The 15,563-nt window shown below is 38.6% G+C and overlaps 1 protein-coding gene across 2 annotated transcripts in view; it reads right to left on the bottom strand.

Moving 5' to 3' along the window:
- Positions 1-15,563, bottom strand: part of ADCY8 (adenylate cyclase 8) — a 117,982-nt gene that overhangs the window by 31,126 nt on the left and 71,293 nt on the right. Inside the window, exons 7-8 of one of the 2 annotated variants that reach the window (XM_059867164.1) lie at positions 11,957-12,227; positions 6,036-6,233 (exon numbers count right to left, since the gene is read on the bottom strand). In XM_059867164.1, coding sequence (XP_059723147.1) covers positions 6,036-6,233; positions 11,957-12,227 — 469 coding nt within the window. The remainder of the gene's footprint in view (positions 1-6,035; positions 6,234-11,956; positions 12,228-15,563) is intronic. The other variant, XM_059867173.1, reaches the window with a different exon arrangement.

Raw genomic sequence — 15,563 nt, forward strand, 5'->3', positions numbered from 1 at the left:
TCTGGAACCCCAGAGGCACTGACCCTGATTTCATGTGCAGGGAAACAGAATTGCATCAGTCTGCATAAATAATGGACCAGGGCTTCTTTCAAACAGGGAAAAAGAAAGGTACGTTCTTTAAAATATAACATGAAATCCCAACTGTTCCATAGGGAAATTAGGCAAACTAGATGAATGAAGCACAAACATAGAATGGCCTGCTGTGTTGAGCATTATGTCAAAAGGATGGATGCTGTGTTCTAATCAGTAACAACGCTGTGATGAGGAATTGTTGGCATCCCTAGGCAGCACTGACATAAATGATAAATGTATCAGCTCTGTAGCAGTCTACCCCTTAATGACTTGGAGAAGTAATTGAAGGATTCACTAAGCCTCAAGGCCCTTCAAAAATCATGGGGAGGCATGTAGCCAACCAGAGCTGTGTAGAGTGGTAGGAAGAATTGTGGTGTGACTTTGTCTGCAGTGAAAACCTTCCCTGCACACCCCACAGAGCCACCTGTGCTGGTGTGACTTGCTCATGGCCCAGGGAAGGCTCCCATTGGGCTTGGGCCATTTACCTGCACTGCTGGCAGCCAGCAACCTGCTGGCTGAATCTAAAAAAGGCCAGCACTCTCCTGTTGAGTAATGCTGCTGATTCCTCACCTCTCTCCTCCAAAGCCTCTTTGAAAGGAGAACACCAGTAATATGACAGGCTTCATGTGTTCCCCTAAAGAAAATGTTTGTGTATTGGGGAGAAAAGTGCTTGGTTTTATCCTCACTACTGCTCTTTGACTCAGAGAGGACCTTACAGATGAACAGGGAGACCAGGTTTATTCTTCACCAGAGTAATGTTGGAAAAGATTCTGAAATACAGGAGAGGAATGGAAGAATATGTTTCAAGAAGTCTAAGGCAGGAGAGGAAATGAACTTCTGGGAAGACCAAAGAGGAGACAGAGGTTCAGTTGCTGACCAACAATCGAGAAGTTGCTGAACAGGCACAGAGTTTGCCCAGTGTCTCTTGCAGACCTCATTGGAACTGGAAGTTTCTGAGTTGGAAGAAAGGAGATAGTGCCTGTGGTTGCTGAGGTATAGCAAGCAGGAGGAGCAAAATTGTTTTCCTACTCATGTAATTTCTGTTTATCTTACCAGTCAGAAATTGTGAAACAGAGAAACTCAGATATTTAGGTCTAATATTTGAACTAAGAAAATGTGTACTTTGAAATTCAAAGCTCTTTTGATATTTCCAGTGTGCTCACCTCACAGAAAATACGTAAATGTTTCATGTCTAAGACCAGCTTGATTTCTAATCCAAGTACAAATATGCAGGAAGACTGAATATCTTTATACAAACCTTTACATTGGAAAATTTCTTTAATAAATCCCTACCAGCATGTAAAATTCTCTGTCCTGTACCTCTGCTTTACCCTTTATGAAAGTACATAGTATGGATATTTTTAAATTGCTGATATTTAGGGATATCATCATGATGATATCTTTTAATTATTGGAATTATCTGAAGTAGGATCAGATTTTCCTATGAGCTATTATATAATTGGAAATTTTAGCATCTTTTCATGCTACCATCAAAAGTACCTTCCTGTGATGACCTGCCTACATGCTATTTGTGGAAAAAAAACCTCTAGCAAAATTGAGGGTACATAGTCTCTAAATGACATATCAAACATTAATGAGTGAAATACAGGTTAGTGATGACTAGTCAATTTCAGTAAAGAATCTATAAAATATACCAAGTGAGGTCCTGCACAAGCCCTACGAAAAATAAAAAAAAGTATTTCAGAATTCATATGGAAATACACATAATGCCTCAGAGAGATAACCCATTCTCTAATGTAACTGCAACTGCTTGCTGTGGAATACACACTTATCCAGTCACCACAGAAGGACAAAGAGAGGGGAGTGGCAAGATGTTCCAGTGGCTTCAACTGGAGTGACATGGCAGCTGTCCAAACCAGGGTAAACCAGGATCTGTGCTAGCTCCATGGTAGTTTTGTGCATGTTGATTCCAGAATTATTTTGGGTTTTTTTCTAACCTTTTGAAATCTTAAAGGAAGAAATCCAGAAATTTAACAGCTAGTGTAAACCTGATATCTGGAATTGCTTTATAGTGAAAAAAATGCAAACCAACCAGACTGTTTAAACAGAGGTCCTGTGTAACATTTCAGATGCATTCATGTCACCCCATGATCCTACATCGTGGTAGTCCTGTTACTAATGCAGGAGGAAGAAATATAGTTTATTTTTTGTGTGGTTACTCACTTTTCTGTCATTTGAGGTACAGAACATTAACACAATTCTCACCGAACAAGGTAAAGGCAACACTTCTTAGCCAGGATCTCAGCTATTTGAACCTGAATCTGTTGTGTTTCCTAAATGGACTGGAAGAAGGGAGAAAGTGGTAGTAACAAGATGGGATGGAGGAAATAGCTGCTTTCTGCAGGAAAATAGTTCCAATTTTACTTTTTCCATGACTTCCTGAAACGTATGGTTAAACACTAAGGTTATAAGGACAAACCTGTGATCACTGTACAGGCATGCAGGAGGGAAAGGACATTTCCCATGCTGTCCCATAAGAAAATTGCTCCTGTCCACAACAAAGAAGACACTATGATTCATCTTCCCTTAATCCACATCATTCCTTTATATCCTGGTACATTCCCTATCTTAACACCCTGAGCAGAAGCAAGGAAGAGCTGTCCAGAGGCTGTCCAGCTGTTGGTGGTGGATGTGCCAGAACAAATAAAGCAGTGGTGATATCTTTTAAAACTTTACTCCTTCCTAATACAAGAAACCAGATTAATTTTTGGAACAGAAAGTTGATTCAGTCAACTTTGCTGAATGGATTTTTTATTTCTATTGCCTGTGCTACTAGTTGGGACTAACACCTAAGGAAATATTGAATGAAAGCATAATTCTCCAAACACTGCAGCCCAATTTTCCATTGGAAATATATTACTGGGAAGAAAGTACCAAATCTGCTGAAAATTTTAACTTTTAAATAAACTTTTTTCATTCAGATGCAATTAAAAACTTTGTTAATATTTAAAATCTGACCTATGTAATGTGATGGATTAGGGCATGTGTCATGGTTTGACAGGAAATGAAGTTTTTTGGGATGGTGTGGTCACGCCAGTCGGTGTTCAGATTTTAATATTGGCACCTGGTTTGTCCTCTGAGGGCATGGATATGCTTCTGAGAACACAGGGGGTTAAAAGCTGTGAACTCCCAGGGGAAACTCTCTTTGGGTTCTGGTCTTGGAGGAGAGCAGACCTCTCCCCTGTCCGGCTCCAAGCTGGGTTGGGGGGAGAGGGGAGCCATGTGGCAGGAGGGAGGTAAGCCAGGCCTGGGCCGAAGAGTAGAGAAGCACTGCAAGACTTCAGGCAGCCATCCCCCATTCCTGCCCCGGGAGGGAGAGAGAGAGAGGGAGCAGCCTGTGCCTGTGCCTGTGATAGCGCGGCTGGCGTGAAGGAGAGGGGGGGGGGGGGGCTGCCCAGCAAGGCAGCCAGCCGTGGGAGTTCATGAATCAAACCGGCAGAGCCTGGGACTTTTAACCCTTCTTGGGATGATGGAAACCTTGCAAATGCTGATTCTTCCTGAAGTTGAGGAGATAGAGCGAGATAGCAAGAAAATGGGCAAGTGAAAGACATTGAGAGAAGTTGAGAAGAATCCTAGGTGGGAGGAGATGATGGAGTGGCCTTTGGCTGGACTTTTTTCTTGAATAGCCATGACAGAACCCTTGAGTTCCTGTGGCACAGAGACTGCATCTAGGGGGAGGCAATGGCTCAGAGCCAGGAGAGCACGGTGATGTGAAAGTGTGTGAACAAAGACGATGGGTGAGGAGGAGGGTGGTGGTGGTGCCCTCCATCTTCGAAGAAGAAGAAGAGGAAGATGATCTCTGTTCAAGAGACCCCTCAGCCCCAGGGGGTGAAATTTGGGGGGACAGGTGTCCCAAAAGGAGAGGGACTGTGCTCTTTTTTGGAACTGGACAAAGCATCCTTAAAGGGAAAAACCCTAGAAGCAGCTCTGGTCCATGTGCAGTGGTGAGAGCACTGGACATGGAAGGAAGATGTCACGATGGCAAAATGTTCTCCGGGCGGTGCCACACGTGACACGGAAACACGAGAGGTTTCTACTGTTTCCTGAGTGAAGTCTGTGGTGCAAGAGGGACTCCTCTCTTCTCGAGGAATTGAGAATTGATTATCTAAAGGGTGGTGATGGACTGAGAGTGAGTGATCTAAAGGGTGGTAATGGAATTAGGGAATTTGGTGGGGGGAGGAGGAGGAAATTTGGAAGGTTTTCATCCTGTGTTCTGTGTGTTTTTCCTTGTAGTTTTAGGTTAATAAAGTTTTTTTTTCTTTCAATCTTAAATTGGAGCCTGCTCTGCTCTGTCTCTGATCACATCTCACAGTAGATACCAGGAAAAGAGGTATTCTCTTGGAAGCACTGGCATTGTGCCAGGCTCAAACCATGACAGCATGGATCTTTTTTCGTTTCTTAAATTGAATTGAAGTTGAATTCTACACTACCTTTATAGTTTTTCTTTGTGGCTGACAATTGTGAAATTTAAAATAATAAGAGAGCTTATTTTCTGGTTATGGGATCTTATTCTGGGCAGTGCCCTTTTACACCAGCCCCTGCTCAGGCCTTTTGTGATTAAATAGCACAGTAAGCCGAGGTGAGCCACTGGCAAGTTTGCTCATTCATCAAGTTGTTTCTGATCAGGCTGTTTCCTCCTTTAACCAAAAAATTTCAGATTCTTTCACCATATTTTTTTATCTTGTGTCTTGAAAAGATTAAAGATCATTCATGATTTCTGGGACTTTTTGTAGTAATTCATTTGGTATCAGAGATCTTGAATTTCAGTGCTCTAAGTCCCTGTCAGCTTTGCATGATGACTGCACTGAAAGAAGTATCTTCATATCTTCCTTTTCAGCAGATAATTATTTGTGGAAAATTTGGTTTTGGGGGTTCTACCTTGTGTCTCAGTGTAAATATCCTCATGAGGAAATGCAATCTTGTATTTCTGTTTTAGCAAACACTAGTAATCTTCTTCCACAAGATTACTAGTGCAGTAAGGGCTTAGGTATACTTCAAGCAGAATTTTTCTTTTCCAGTTGTGATAAAGCTCTCACTAATCAGCCTTCCTGAGGACTAGTCTCTCATAAATCAAGTAAAAATGTCTATTTTCCAGTGGAAGTTAGAGTGTTGTTGGAGAAGTGAGCCTCCATGCTTTCATTTCCCTGCTATTTTTATTTCCTTTCAGTCAAGTGCACATAGTATTGCAGACCTGCTGTTGGTGCACTGTCAATGCAAGTGAGATTATCAAAGAAAGTCAGTGAAATTATTTGAGACCTGTGCAACTTCACCCTGTGCCATCAGCTTTCAAGGAGTGTTTTCCCATTACCTTATCTTTTAAAACTTATAACTTACATTTGGATGTAGACTGAAAGAGAAGTTAATGAGATCGTATTGCTGTTGAGAAGCAGCAAAGACATGAACCGTATTTAGCTCTTAGAAACAGGTTTTTTAAGAAGGATGTTTAAAACAGAGAGTTGAAAAATTACACTTGACTTGAAATAAATATTGTAGCTGCAGAGAGGACATCAGGGGGATTCTATGACTAAATGGAAGATATAAATATAGATAAAATATAGATATGTATTTTTAATAGAAATGTAAGTTTATTAATATGCTAAATCTTTGTTAGTGCCAAAGCAACTTGTCATCTGACAGAAAACTGCTTGTATTCGTTACCGAGTTCAACCCAGCCAGTGGCTGTCATTTTCAGAACTGAGTTTGTTCAGTGTATATATTTTCCAACAAGGAAATGCAATCATTTCAGCATTATAGCACCTGCATCATGTCACTGTGTATTATGAACTCTAGCTCAGCCCCGCCTTATGAAAATTGAAAGAAAATGAAAAAGAAAAAACAAAGCAAGAAAAAACAACACAGGCCAGAACCTACAACTTTTCTACTTCAGTGAACATTTATTACAATTTGAGTTGCGAATATTGTAGCTACCAAGCCCCAGCTACCTTATGCTCCAGGCTGGAGTCTTTAAACATCAGTGAAAAAGGCTTGATATGCTCTCTTCTCAATTTATCGCCACTCCGTAAGTCGATGGTGTGCTCTATTCGCTTGTTAATTTCCTCAGGCCCAGACTGGACATGCAAAGCTTGTGCAAGATGGTTTGGAAGCAGATTTATTGAATTTCTTGTTAGGGCAGCCAGAGTCTAGGGGAAAGCACATGCAAACAGAATAAACCTGCTGGTCCCCTTGGGTTAAAAATGCAATGTTTTAGTTCATGTTGCATTGCAAACCATTACAGCATTCCATGCAATTCATTCAATGAAATCTATAGAAGTGTAAAATAATAACTCTGTTCCACTAGACACATACAGTACATTAAGGGGAGCATTTTAATGCCTTCTTTTTTACAGGCTAGGAGGTTTGTTGCTGCACTGAGCATTAAGACTCTATTCCACTTTCCAAATCTGATATTTAATTATTAAAGCATGCATGAGGGGAGTACACACACCAAAATCACAGCAGGATCTCTGACCCAATGGTGTGTTTTAATAAGTAAGAATTGAAGCCATATAAAACAAAACCCACAACACAGGAGTAATGAAGTTTTTCTTATCTCAAAGTTACTGGATGTGTGTAGTTAAGGAACAGATCACTTAGGCAGGAGTGAAGAAGGTGACATTTCTGATTACTTCAGCATGGGTTTTCAGATAATATGTTCTTCTTCACTACTGGTATATTTGAGCCAATCTACATGACAGTTAGGCTATATGATTTAATTTAACTGTAGTTCATATTGATATTTTAAATATCATCTCAAATGCATTATTCCTTTGGTGTTTCAATGACTAATCAAAGGGAAAAATGAAAATACTTTTGCTTCACAAAGGAATTCTAGCATATATAATATGAAGAGTGTTTCAACTTTAGCAAAGAGTTAGAGTTTGCTTTCATAAAAAGAATAACTCATTTCCATTTCATGGTGCCATTTCCTGACACAAACCACAGTGAAGCAGCTCTTTCCCACTTGAATGGGAAAAGAAATTCTACTACTGTAATATTCCCAAGGGTTAAGAAATGTTAATGAATGGAAAGGATGTGAAACTTCATACATCATAGCATAAGACATTTCAGCATTATTATGGGTGGGAAATAAAATTCTACCTGAGAAAATTTATTCCATAGGTCCTTCCTGAAAAGACCTTCAGCTCTGTCTCCGATAGGGCATTGCTGAAACTGGAGCTTGGGGTGTTTTGTCACCAGATGCCCCTGAAAAGCCAATTCTTTTGTATCATAGGATTATACTGGGCAAATGCTATAGGCAGGTTTCCCTTGTTGATATTCAAGCTATAGTAAACAAACACATTCTAATGCATCTTGGGCAGCACATTAAAACACAGGAAGGGTCTCAGGTACCCACTGCCAAGCCCAGGTGACAGCTTTTCTTACAATCCTAAAATTGAGTCCATGGACTATGTAGTCACAGATAGTATTTAATATTCCTTCTTATTAACAGTAATTTATATCCCAAAATACAGGCATAAAATTTTCTCTCTGTTCAAAAGTGACAAGCAGTTTTTCAGTTTGTTTAGTGGAAAAAGGTCTTCAGTAGAGAAGGTTTGGGGTGACACTCAATTCAAATCCTCCCTTCTTCTGTCTAGCAAATCACTATTATCAACATTAGGAGAAAAAAACAGTATCAAAGAAACTTTTCTCATGCTTAGGGTTCAGATATGTCGGATTTAATATCTTGGCCTTGGAGGAAACAATCAAGGCAAGTGGATAAATGCTATATTATTACACACTGTGACGCTACTTTAGTTTAAATACTCCTATCTCTTTTAAACTGAGCTAGGAAGAAAAGCTTTTATCAATTTGTGGTGGCTGGAAGGGCATGAGTGTGTCTGAAGTCCCTGCTAAAGGATAAGATCACATCAGATGGTGGTGTGTAAATTGATTCCTCAGAATTAAATTGTATTTCTGCTTCTGCTCTGGAAACGAGGATGGAGAAGGTCCCTAATGTTTTTGATGACCTTTTTTTTTTATTTATTTATACAAGGAAGATAATCTCTGTTCATCCTGTTAAACAGCTATATTTTGGTTAAAATTCTATTTTAAGCTGTGATTGATATGAAGGCTTGTCTCCTTGCTGAATGTATGAAGTGTTTTACATCTTATTGTAGATGAACATGACATAAAATCACCACTATGGCCATGGTGCCTGTAGTATTTTGCAAAAATAGACTCTGAATTGGCATTTATATTCACACTATAACAAGGAAATTCATATTTTTGTTTCATCATTTTCTCTCCCTCATATACATGCACATACTTTAAAAAACTGCTTCCCTGTGTTTGATATAAAAGCAATGAAAAAACATCATGCAAGTTATTGTCTCAAGAATAAGTTCTAACCACATTTTGTCTCTTATCCCCCTCTTTGCTTTGCATCTTTTAAGGCTTCTTTATGCAAACACAAAGAAATATTGATTCTTCCTATTATCTCTCCTTCATCTTTGTGAGCAGCCCTGTGGAAGACACAGTTGTGGATTCTACAATGGGCTTTTGAAGTTTCCTGATGCTGACAATAACCATTGATCATACGGGAACAAAACCAAAATTTTGTTAAAAAAAAACCCAAAACCAATAAACCCCAGCCAAACTTGCATCTGAAACTGAAAGAAGATTAATTAAAACAAACAAATAATAAATCTCCAACTTTAGACAAATTTTATAGAGACTTTAAAAAGTAGCTTAGATTAGATTTTACTTCTTTTCTGGGAAGTCTTCCTGCAAAAAGTCCAAGCACCCAGCTCCCAACAAGAAGGGAAATTTTTAATCTGTGACACTTAGAAAACCTTACAAAGGTTCAAATTATTTTTTTTTTTTCATACTGCAAGCATCATGTTTTGGAAGGAAATAGGAAAATAAAAGGTCACATGCTTAAAAATACAAGTTGCAGATAGGATTTAGCTCAAGGGGAAGATGACTAAATGAGGGTGTGTAGAAGTTTGGTGTCTATATGCTCCGGGTCTAAACTTCTATTTCTTCCAATACACATTCCAGATACTTTCAGTTATCCAATCATATGAAGCTGTGGTCAGCAGAGATGCTTTGGGGACCGGACAATAGTCAGGAGCCAGGAGATGTGGCACAAGACACAGGGACATCATGGTACCATTGGTCAGTGGCATTGACAGCTGGGGAGTGCTGGGGCATCTCAGCACAGAAATAACAGCAATAATAACAATGGGGCAGCTGTAACACACAGGCACCTTGGCTTTGAACTGATTTCCACCCTTTTGTTTAGACCTGTCTGTCATCTTGGCAGTCTTTTAGTACAATTCCTGTGCTCACTGTTAAGCTTCATTGCAACCACTACTAAGGTGTACTAAGGTACACCTAAAGAAAACAGACCTTTTAATATGCTGTTTTTCCTAATTCACATCCTGACAGGCCCATCAGGTGCCTCCACCAGCACATCCAGTGACCATGTTATGCTTTCAGCTGCTCCTTTTCTAAGGTACATGGAAGAAATCCAGCTTAAACTGACATTAATTCATTCTAGAGGAGGAGGCCTTTACTCTCTTGAAATAAAATAACTTCTGTCCAATGTTCTTTGCTTTAAGAAAGAAGCCCAGACACTTGTCTCAATAACAGAAACCTCCATTTATATTTGGCATGTCTAAATTTCAGACAAGAACTTGCACCCTTGGCTTACCTCACAACCAGAGCAAGGGCACACAGTGATAACTGGGCTGTAGGTGTAGTTGTTGCTAATATCTGTGACTGCCTACATAAAAAGTGGTTATTTGTTTCTTACATAAACATATCTACAATTCACTGATCCAGGCTGTTCATAGAACATCAGTTCAAGGTAATGAATGTGGATTGGGATAAATTTGAGTTTGGCTTAAGAACACCCCAGAGATTTCTTTTCACATGCTTCCTAACATAACTGGAGTTAAAAGTAAGATACATGTGATCAATTGCTCAAATTTTGTTGTAATTTATATTGGGTAAAGAAATGATTTAAATTCAATTGGCAAATATTCAAACATACAGAGTGATTCACTGCTGGGTTGCTGCTTCTACAATTCTCAAAGCCTGCTGCTGACAGTGACCTTTAAGCAGCTTAATTAGTGTTATTAAATGCTTATTCTGTCCAAGACTGACACACCTCTGGAAATGCTACTACATCCTAGTATAATTTAAATCTATCATCTGAATTTTATAGATTAAATACAATATTTATGAGCAATACTGCCTATTGTCTCAACTGTAAATTAAAAATTACATAATAATTGAATCATACATAGAACAGCAGATTTTTAAAATCTTGTCTCCACCAAAAGGCTTATTGTTAAACTGTGTTATATAAAATTACAGCTTTTCCCAACACAACTTCAAATGCTTTAAAAAACCTGTGAGAAACTGTTCTAAAAGTGGATTGTTTATTGCCATAAGGAAAAAAAAAAGTTTTAAAGAAGCTGTTAAGCTATGCCTATTTCAATTACTTTCAAGGCTTTTTTATTAGTACTAGGAGATGATCAATAATTGGATAAACCTACTAATTTTTTTTTTTTTTTTTTGTCTTTTTTAGCATCAAGGTCAGGTTTAGCTGAGAATATGACAAAAAAAAAAAAAAAAAAAAAGAAAGCCTGCTCTGCACAGATTTTTTTGGACTACAGAAATACAGGAATATCTTAAAGGGAAAGAAATAGAGAGAGACCACAAGATATTCACAGAAGCATGCACCCATACCTCTATTCCTAATGAAATGACAATATAGACACAGGTCAACAAAATACAGAGAATACTGTAAGGCAGTGTACATGCAGATGCACAGATGTACAGAACATATATAAAACAGGTGGTTTATATGACAGCAAACTGTGCCATGCTCCAATTCAGGTTGAAGAGATGAAGACACTGCTGTGGGCTGACTGATAGTGAAATTTTATCACTTCTGAGCACATTTGTAAGAAGCAGAAGACACTTGACAAAAGCAAGACCTCCACACAACAATGTTTAAGGTTCAACAGACAGTTCAGACGAGTAGGAATACGGATGTGCAGCAGAAGAGAGGATCTATCATGTCATTACAGATCCCTCAAAGAAAATGAAAGAAAACTTCAGCTGACCTTGCGTCATAAAGACTCATCAGTCTTCCAAGTGCAGTGAGAAGAGTGGAGTCTGAGGGCATTTTAACCTTTCCATCTTTAATTCCTCTAAACAATAATGATTTTTTTACCATACAAGAATTGTTGGTTCTCAGGTTGCTGGCAATCAGCCATGCACTTCTTTTGGAAAGTATCTGATCAGGAGAAGTTGCTATTATCTCATATTTCTATTGAGCTACAGATGTCCTTAGAGTCTAACTCAACTGCTAGTGAATTTTAATTGTATCTTAAAGTATGAGTTTAAATTTTTTGCTAAAAGTGAGAAATTAAGAACCTGATTTCACAAGGTGCTTTTTTTTTTTCCTTCCCTCATATATCAATAAACAACTTTATGTGTTTTCCTCTGGGAAAATGCCCTTTCCCTCATCCCTTTAATTTATTGGCCCTGCACTGAAGCTATGCAATGAGATATACACTCTCACTAGAATGTTCCAACTAGTTTAGTAACATTAGATTTATTTTTAGTTACTTTGTGGAGTGGTTCAATCAAAATTAAACTGTGCAGCATTTATTTTCAGTTGGGTAAATGAAAAAAAACCAATGAACCCAAAATCTCTGCTTCACTGTCATTTTCCCAGTTTAGATACATGATTTTTCTACCTTGAAACAATTTGTTCAATCCCCTGCTGTTGCAGTACATATTAGAATAAAGGTTAAAGATGAAGTTGCCTCCTCTGAGGCCTCCATTGTTGAAGTGCACTCAGTCATGCGTTCATGTCAGTGACATTAAAGGAAGTTTGACTTACGTTTTGTTTTCCCACTATGTTATCAAATGGAAGCTCAGGGCTCCAGGATCCCTCGGTAAACGTAGCTCCACTGTTTCTCCTGTCAGAGGAGCTGACAGCCTCTTTCACAATATCTTCAGGTAAAGTCAACAGACTCTCCTCAGGTTGTTTAATTAAATAAGTCTCAATGTTATGTTTCCTCAGGAATTCATTGCGCTCTTTGCCATGCCCTTCTTCAACTTTATAATCCCCATTCAGGCAGTCCAGAGTGGCTTTGGAGATGTGAATCCTCCTGCATAATTGAAATAAGTAGCAGCAAGTACTGATTGTGCTCTACTATACATAGGTTAGAAGGATGTTTTGAACTCTATATTGTTTACATCATAGATAAATACATGGCTTTCTATTGCAAACAACGAAAATTAAGTAGTGCGTTTTAAAACATGAGCTTTATTTGTGGTCAAATAATCTCAAAATATGTTTACATAAATAAGATGTCATTAATGCACAAAGTCCTGTCACAGGAAAAACACTTTGGCATTCACACCTGACACCTTTGCTCATCGTTAATAGTTTAATGGGAGACCTTCTCGAGTAAAATGCTGTTCTGAGTGAAAGAAAATTGTACTTCAGGGAAGTATGTTGAGAGATAAATAAATGGTAGGCATTGGAGCAGTTTATGTGAAGGTCTTTAATTTCCTTCAGTTTCCTGAGGTAGCTTAAACATTTGAAATTAGTTGTCTGATTGCACCTGATGTAAATTAGGTAAATAGGAAAACTATGCAAAGGCTAGCAACATAATGATTTCTATTAAGACTAGGCAATAAATTCAATAAGCTTTGGCCAAAAGTGAAGTCAAATTTAAGAAATTGCATGCAAAAGAGCTTAAATTTTGCAATGGCATGATAAGAATTTGGATGTCTTCCAGCCAAACCATTTTTAAGGAACTTTCAAGTTCCTGCATGTAGGAAAATTGCAGACACCTCTAGAGCCCATCAGCATGATTGGCTATGCTATACTCTACAATGCAGCAAGAGTTGTTCATTAGGCATTTATCTAGCCCAAAGAAAATAGTTGTAGTGACTCTTTAAACCAGCTGATTTTTTAAACTTTGGGTGTATGTCACTTTCTGAAAGACAGACTTGCATACAGATCCCTAATATTCAGAGTGAGCTGAAATTCTTGATCCTTTCTTGGTGACACATCCTACGTTGCTTTTCTCAGGCACCACAATTTGTCTTTCTCCTGTGAAGGAAATGGTCCTAGCATGTCCCTTGGGAACTTCCTTCTGTAACTCAAAGGATACTAATACAGAATTGAATTGCATAATATTTGGATGGAATAAAAGACTATAAGAGCATATATGATGTGTATGCATTGCTAGAAAATAAAGTGCTGATTGTGTTTAAACACTGTGAAGTGCCCAGGAATATCACTACTTGGCACAAACTGTCCATGTGGAGCATTCAATATCAACATCTAATTAAAACATCAAAAATTTGTATCCCAGTCATTTTTAAGCTGTCTCAAATTCTTTGGTTCTTCCCAGATTTTGTACAGCTTTCTCTTTCTAAAATCATGCTGTTATAAAGATCACAGAGATTAGTAGTATTTTGTTGTTAAAAATCAGTAAAACTCATTATAAAACCAGTAAAAATGTTTCTCAAATATAAGCAACTTTTTGACTGAAGGAGCAAAGCATATGACCTCTCAGAAAAATGATGAATTTCCTAGTCCTAAGAAATCCAAAAAGGCTAAATTGGTTTAAGTAAAGTGCTAACCTAAAACTAAAGAAAAGAAGAAAAAAGAAAGAGAAAGTGATACACTAGTTGCCAAGGTGACTATCTCTCTCTTTAGATTCAACTAATATAATTTAGGAAATAAGGCCTTGAAATATGGATTTTATGATGGATATGATAGCAGCTTTACCAGAGTATGGAGATAGCTATTAATGGGATATCCTAAAATGGGCCAAATATTAATAAATGGTTGGCAGATTATAAGTATATTCTAGATTCACGTTTTGTACTGCCTGCTTAAAAAACTTAAAATGTGGAGAGATATCTTTTCATTTTCTACAAATACAGTACATTGGGAGCCTGAGTGTTGAAGTCAAAAAGTATTGCCTGACCTACTCTTGAAAGCATATCAGGCCTGCAGTGTTAGATGATACCTGTCATTGGGACACCATAGAAAATTATTATTACCTAGGATTTATGCAATTGAGTACTGGACAGTAATGACCACATACACTAAGTAAAAACTATTAGATAATGGAATCCTGGCTGAAGATGTCACTGACTACAAGATAGCAAGATTTCCTTCTCAGGTGCTGTGGACACATTTTTTACTCTCAGAAAACTGGAAATTACCATTTTTTTTCCTCAGTGCTCCTAAGTCCTTCCCCACTGGAGCTGGTCTGCTGGTTCATGCTCCTTCTGTCAGGTGCAATCTCTCCCTGCATCACCCGAGGTGGATGGGGGCTCAGGGGCACACACAGGCATTCAGGGGAAGTGCTGAGCCCCTTCTTTCCTGCTCTCAGGCTGGGTAAAAGGATGTTTCCTGTCCTCAGCTGCATCTCTCCATTATGCCCTCAGGAAAATACTGCAGTTCATCTTTGCTCTTGTTTTACACTGTGAGAGCAAGACTGCTCACAACCCCAGGGCAGCTTTCCTGATGAAGCTGCTCTAGGAAAGGGAATGACCTCACTATTACAACAAGTGGGGGGATTTGAATACTTGTGGCAGGGAGAAGTAAGGAGAGGCTGAAATGAATTTAACTGATCTATTAAGTCTCCTCTGCACACCAGGAAACTCTGATGTAAATCATTATTCCTAGGGACTTGGTTCATTGCTATCACACACAAGCTTTGTTCTGCTGGCACGCTGGTACCCAGGAAATCACTGTGCTCTGACAGGCTGAAAACCTGCCAGGCAGTTTATCTGCAGCATTTTATCTGTGCATTTTCTGGGTCATTCATTAACAGCCATACGACTTGCACACATTAGCAGCAATAGGCTCTGCTTTTTGCAGGTGTGAGTGGTGAAACGTAGATGATCAGTTTGCTCATGTGATCAAAACATCCTCTTAGTCATCTGGGCTATCATGTGGGATAAGCAGCAGACAATGAAATTTTTTCTGAAATTTTACAGGCGGGTGACATATGCAGGGTACAGAAGTTGTTCTCAAAGCATGCAGAATTTCATTTTCTGCTAATTCCAAGAATATATATTAGAATAAATGTTTACTATGTAGAATTGTGGAAGGGGCCTGCATTTGCAATATATGAAGCAAATTTCCTTCCAATTTCCTGGGAACATGACAGCTCTGACAGATCCTGATGTGTGTGTAGGGAGAACAGCACATGACTCAGTTTTGATGACTTAAAATCTCTGTCATTCAAGGTGACAGCACCATTTAGATTTTTTTGCACATCAAGATGTCTGCTGCTATTGCTTCCAAATTCCATGGCTAAAATTGGAATTGTCTAGGTGATCTTTTCTACATCTTTCATCAATGGCAGGTGGAACTGAAAATCGACAGAAGATTCCTGCAATCACTACTGCTCCAATCTAGGATTTGTAGCTTCCAAACAAGCAGGATATACAGGCCATATCAAGCAGAAATA

This window comes from Haemorhous mexicanus, chromosome 1, assembly GCF_027477595.1.
Source record: "Haemorhous mexicanus isolate bHaeMex1 chromosome 1, bHaeMex1.pri, whole genome shotgun sequence".
NCBI lineage: Eukaryota > Metazoa > Chordata > Aves > Passeriformes > Fringillidae > Haemorhous > Haemorhous mexicanus.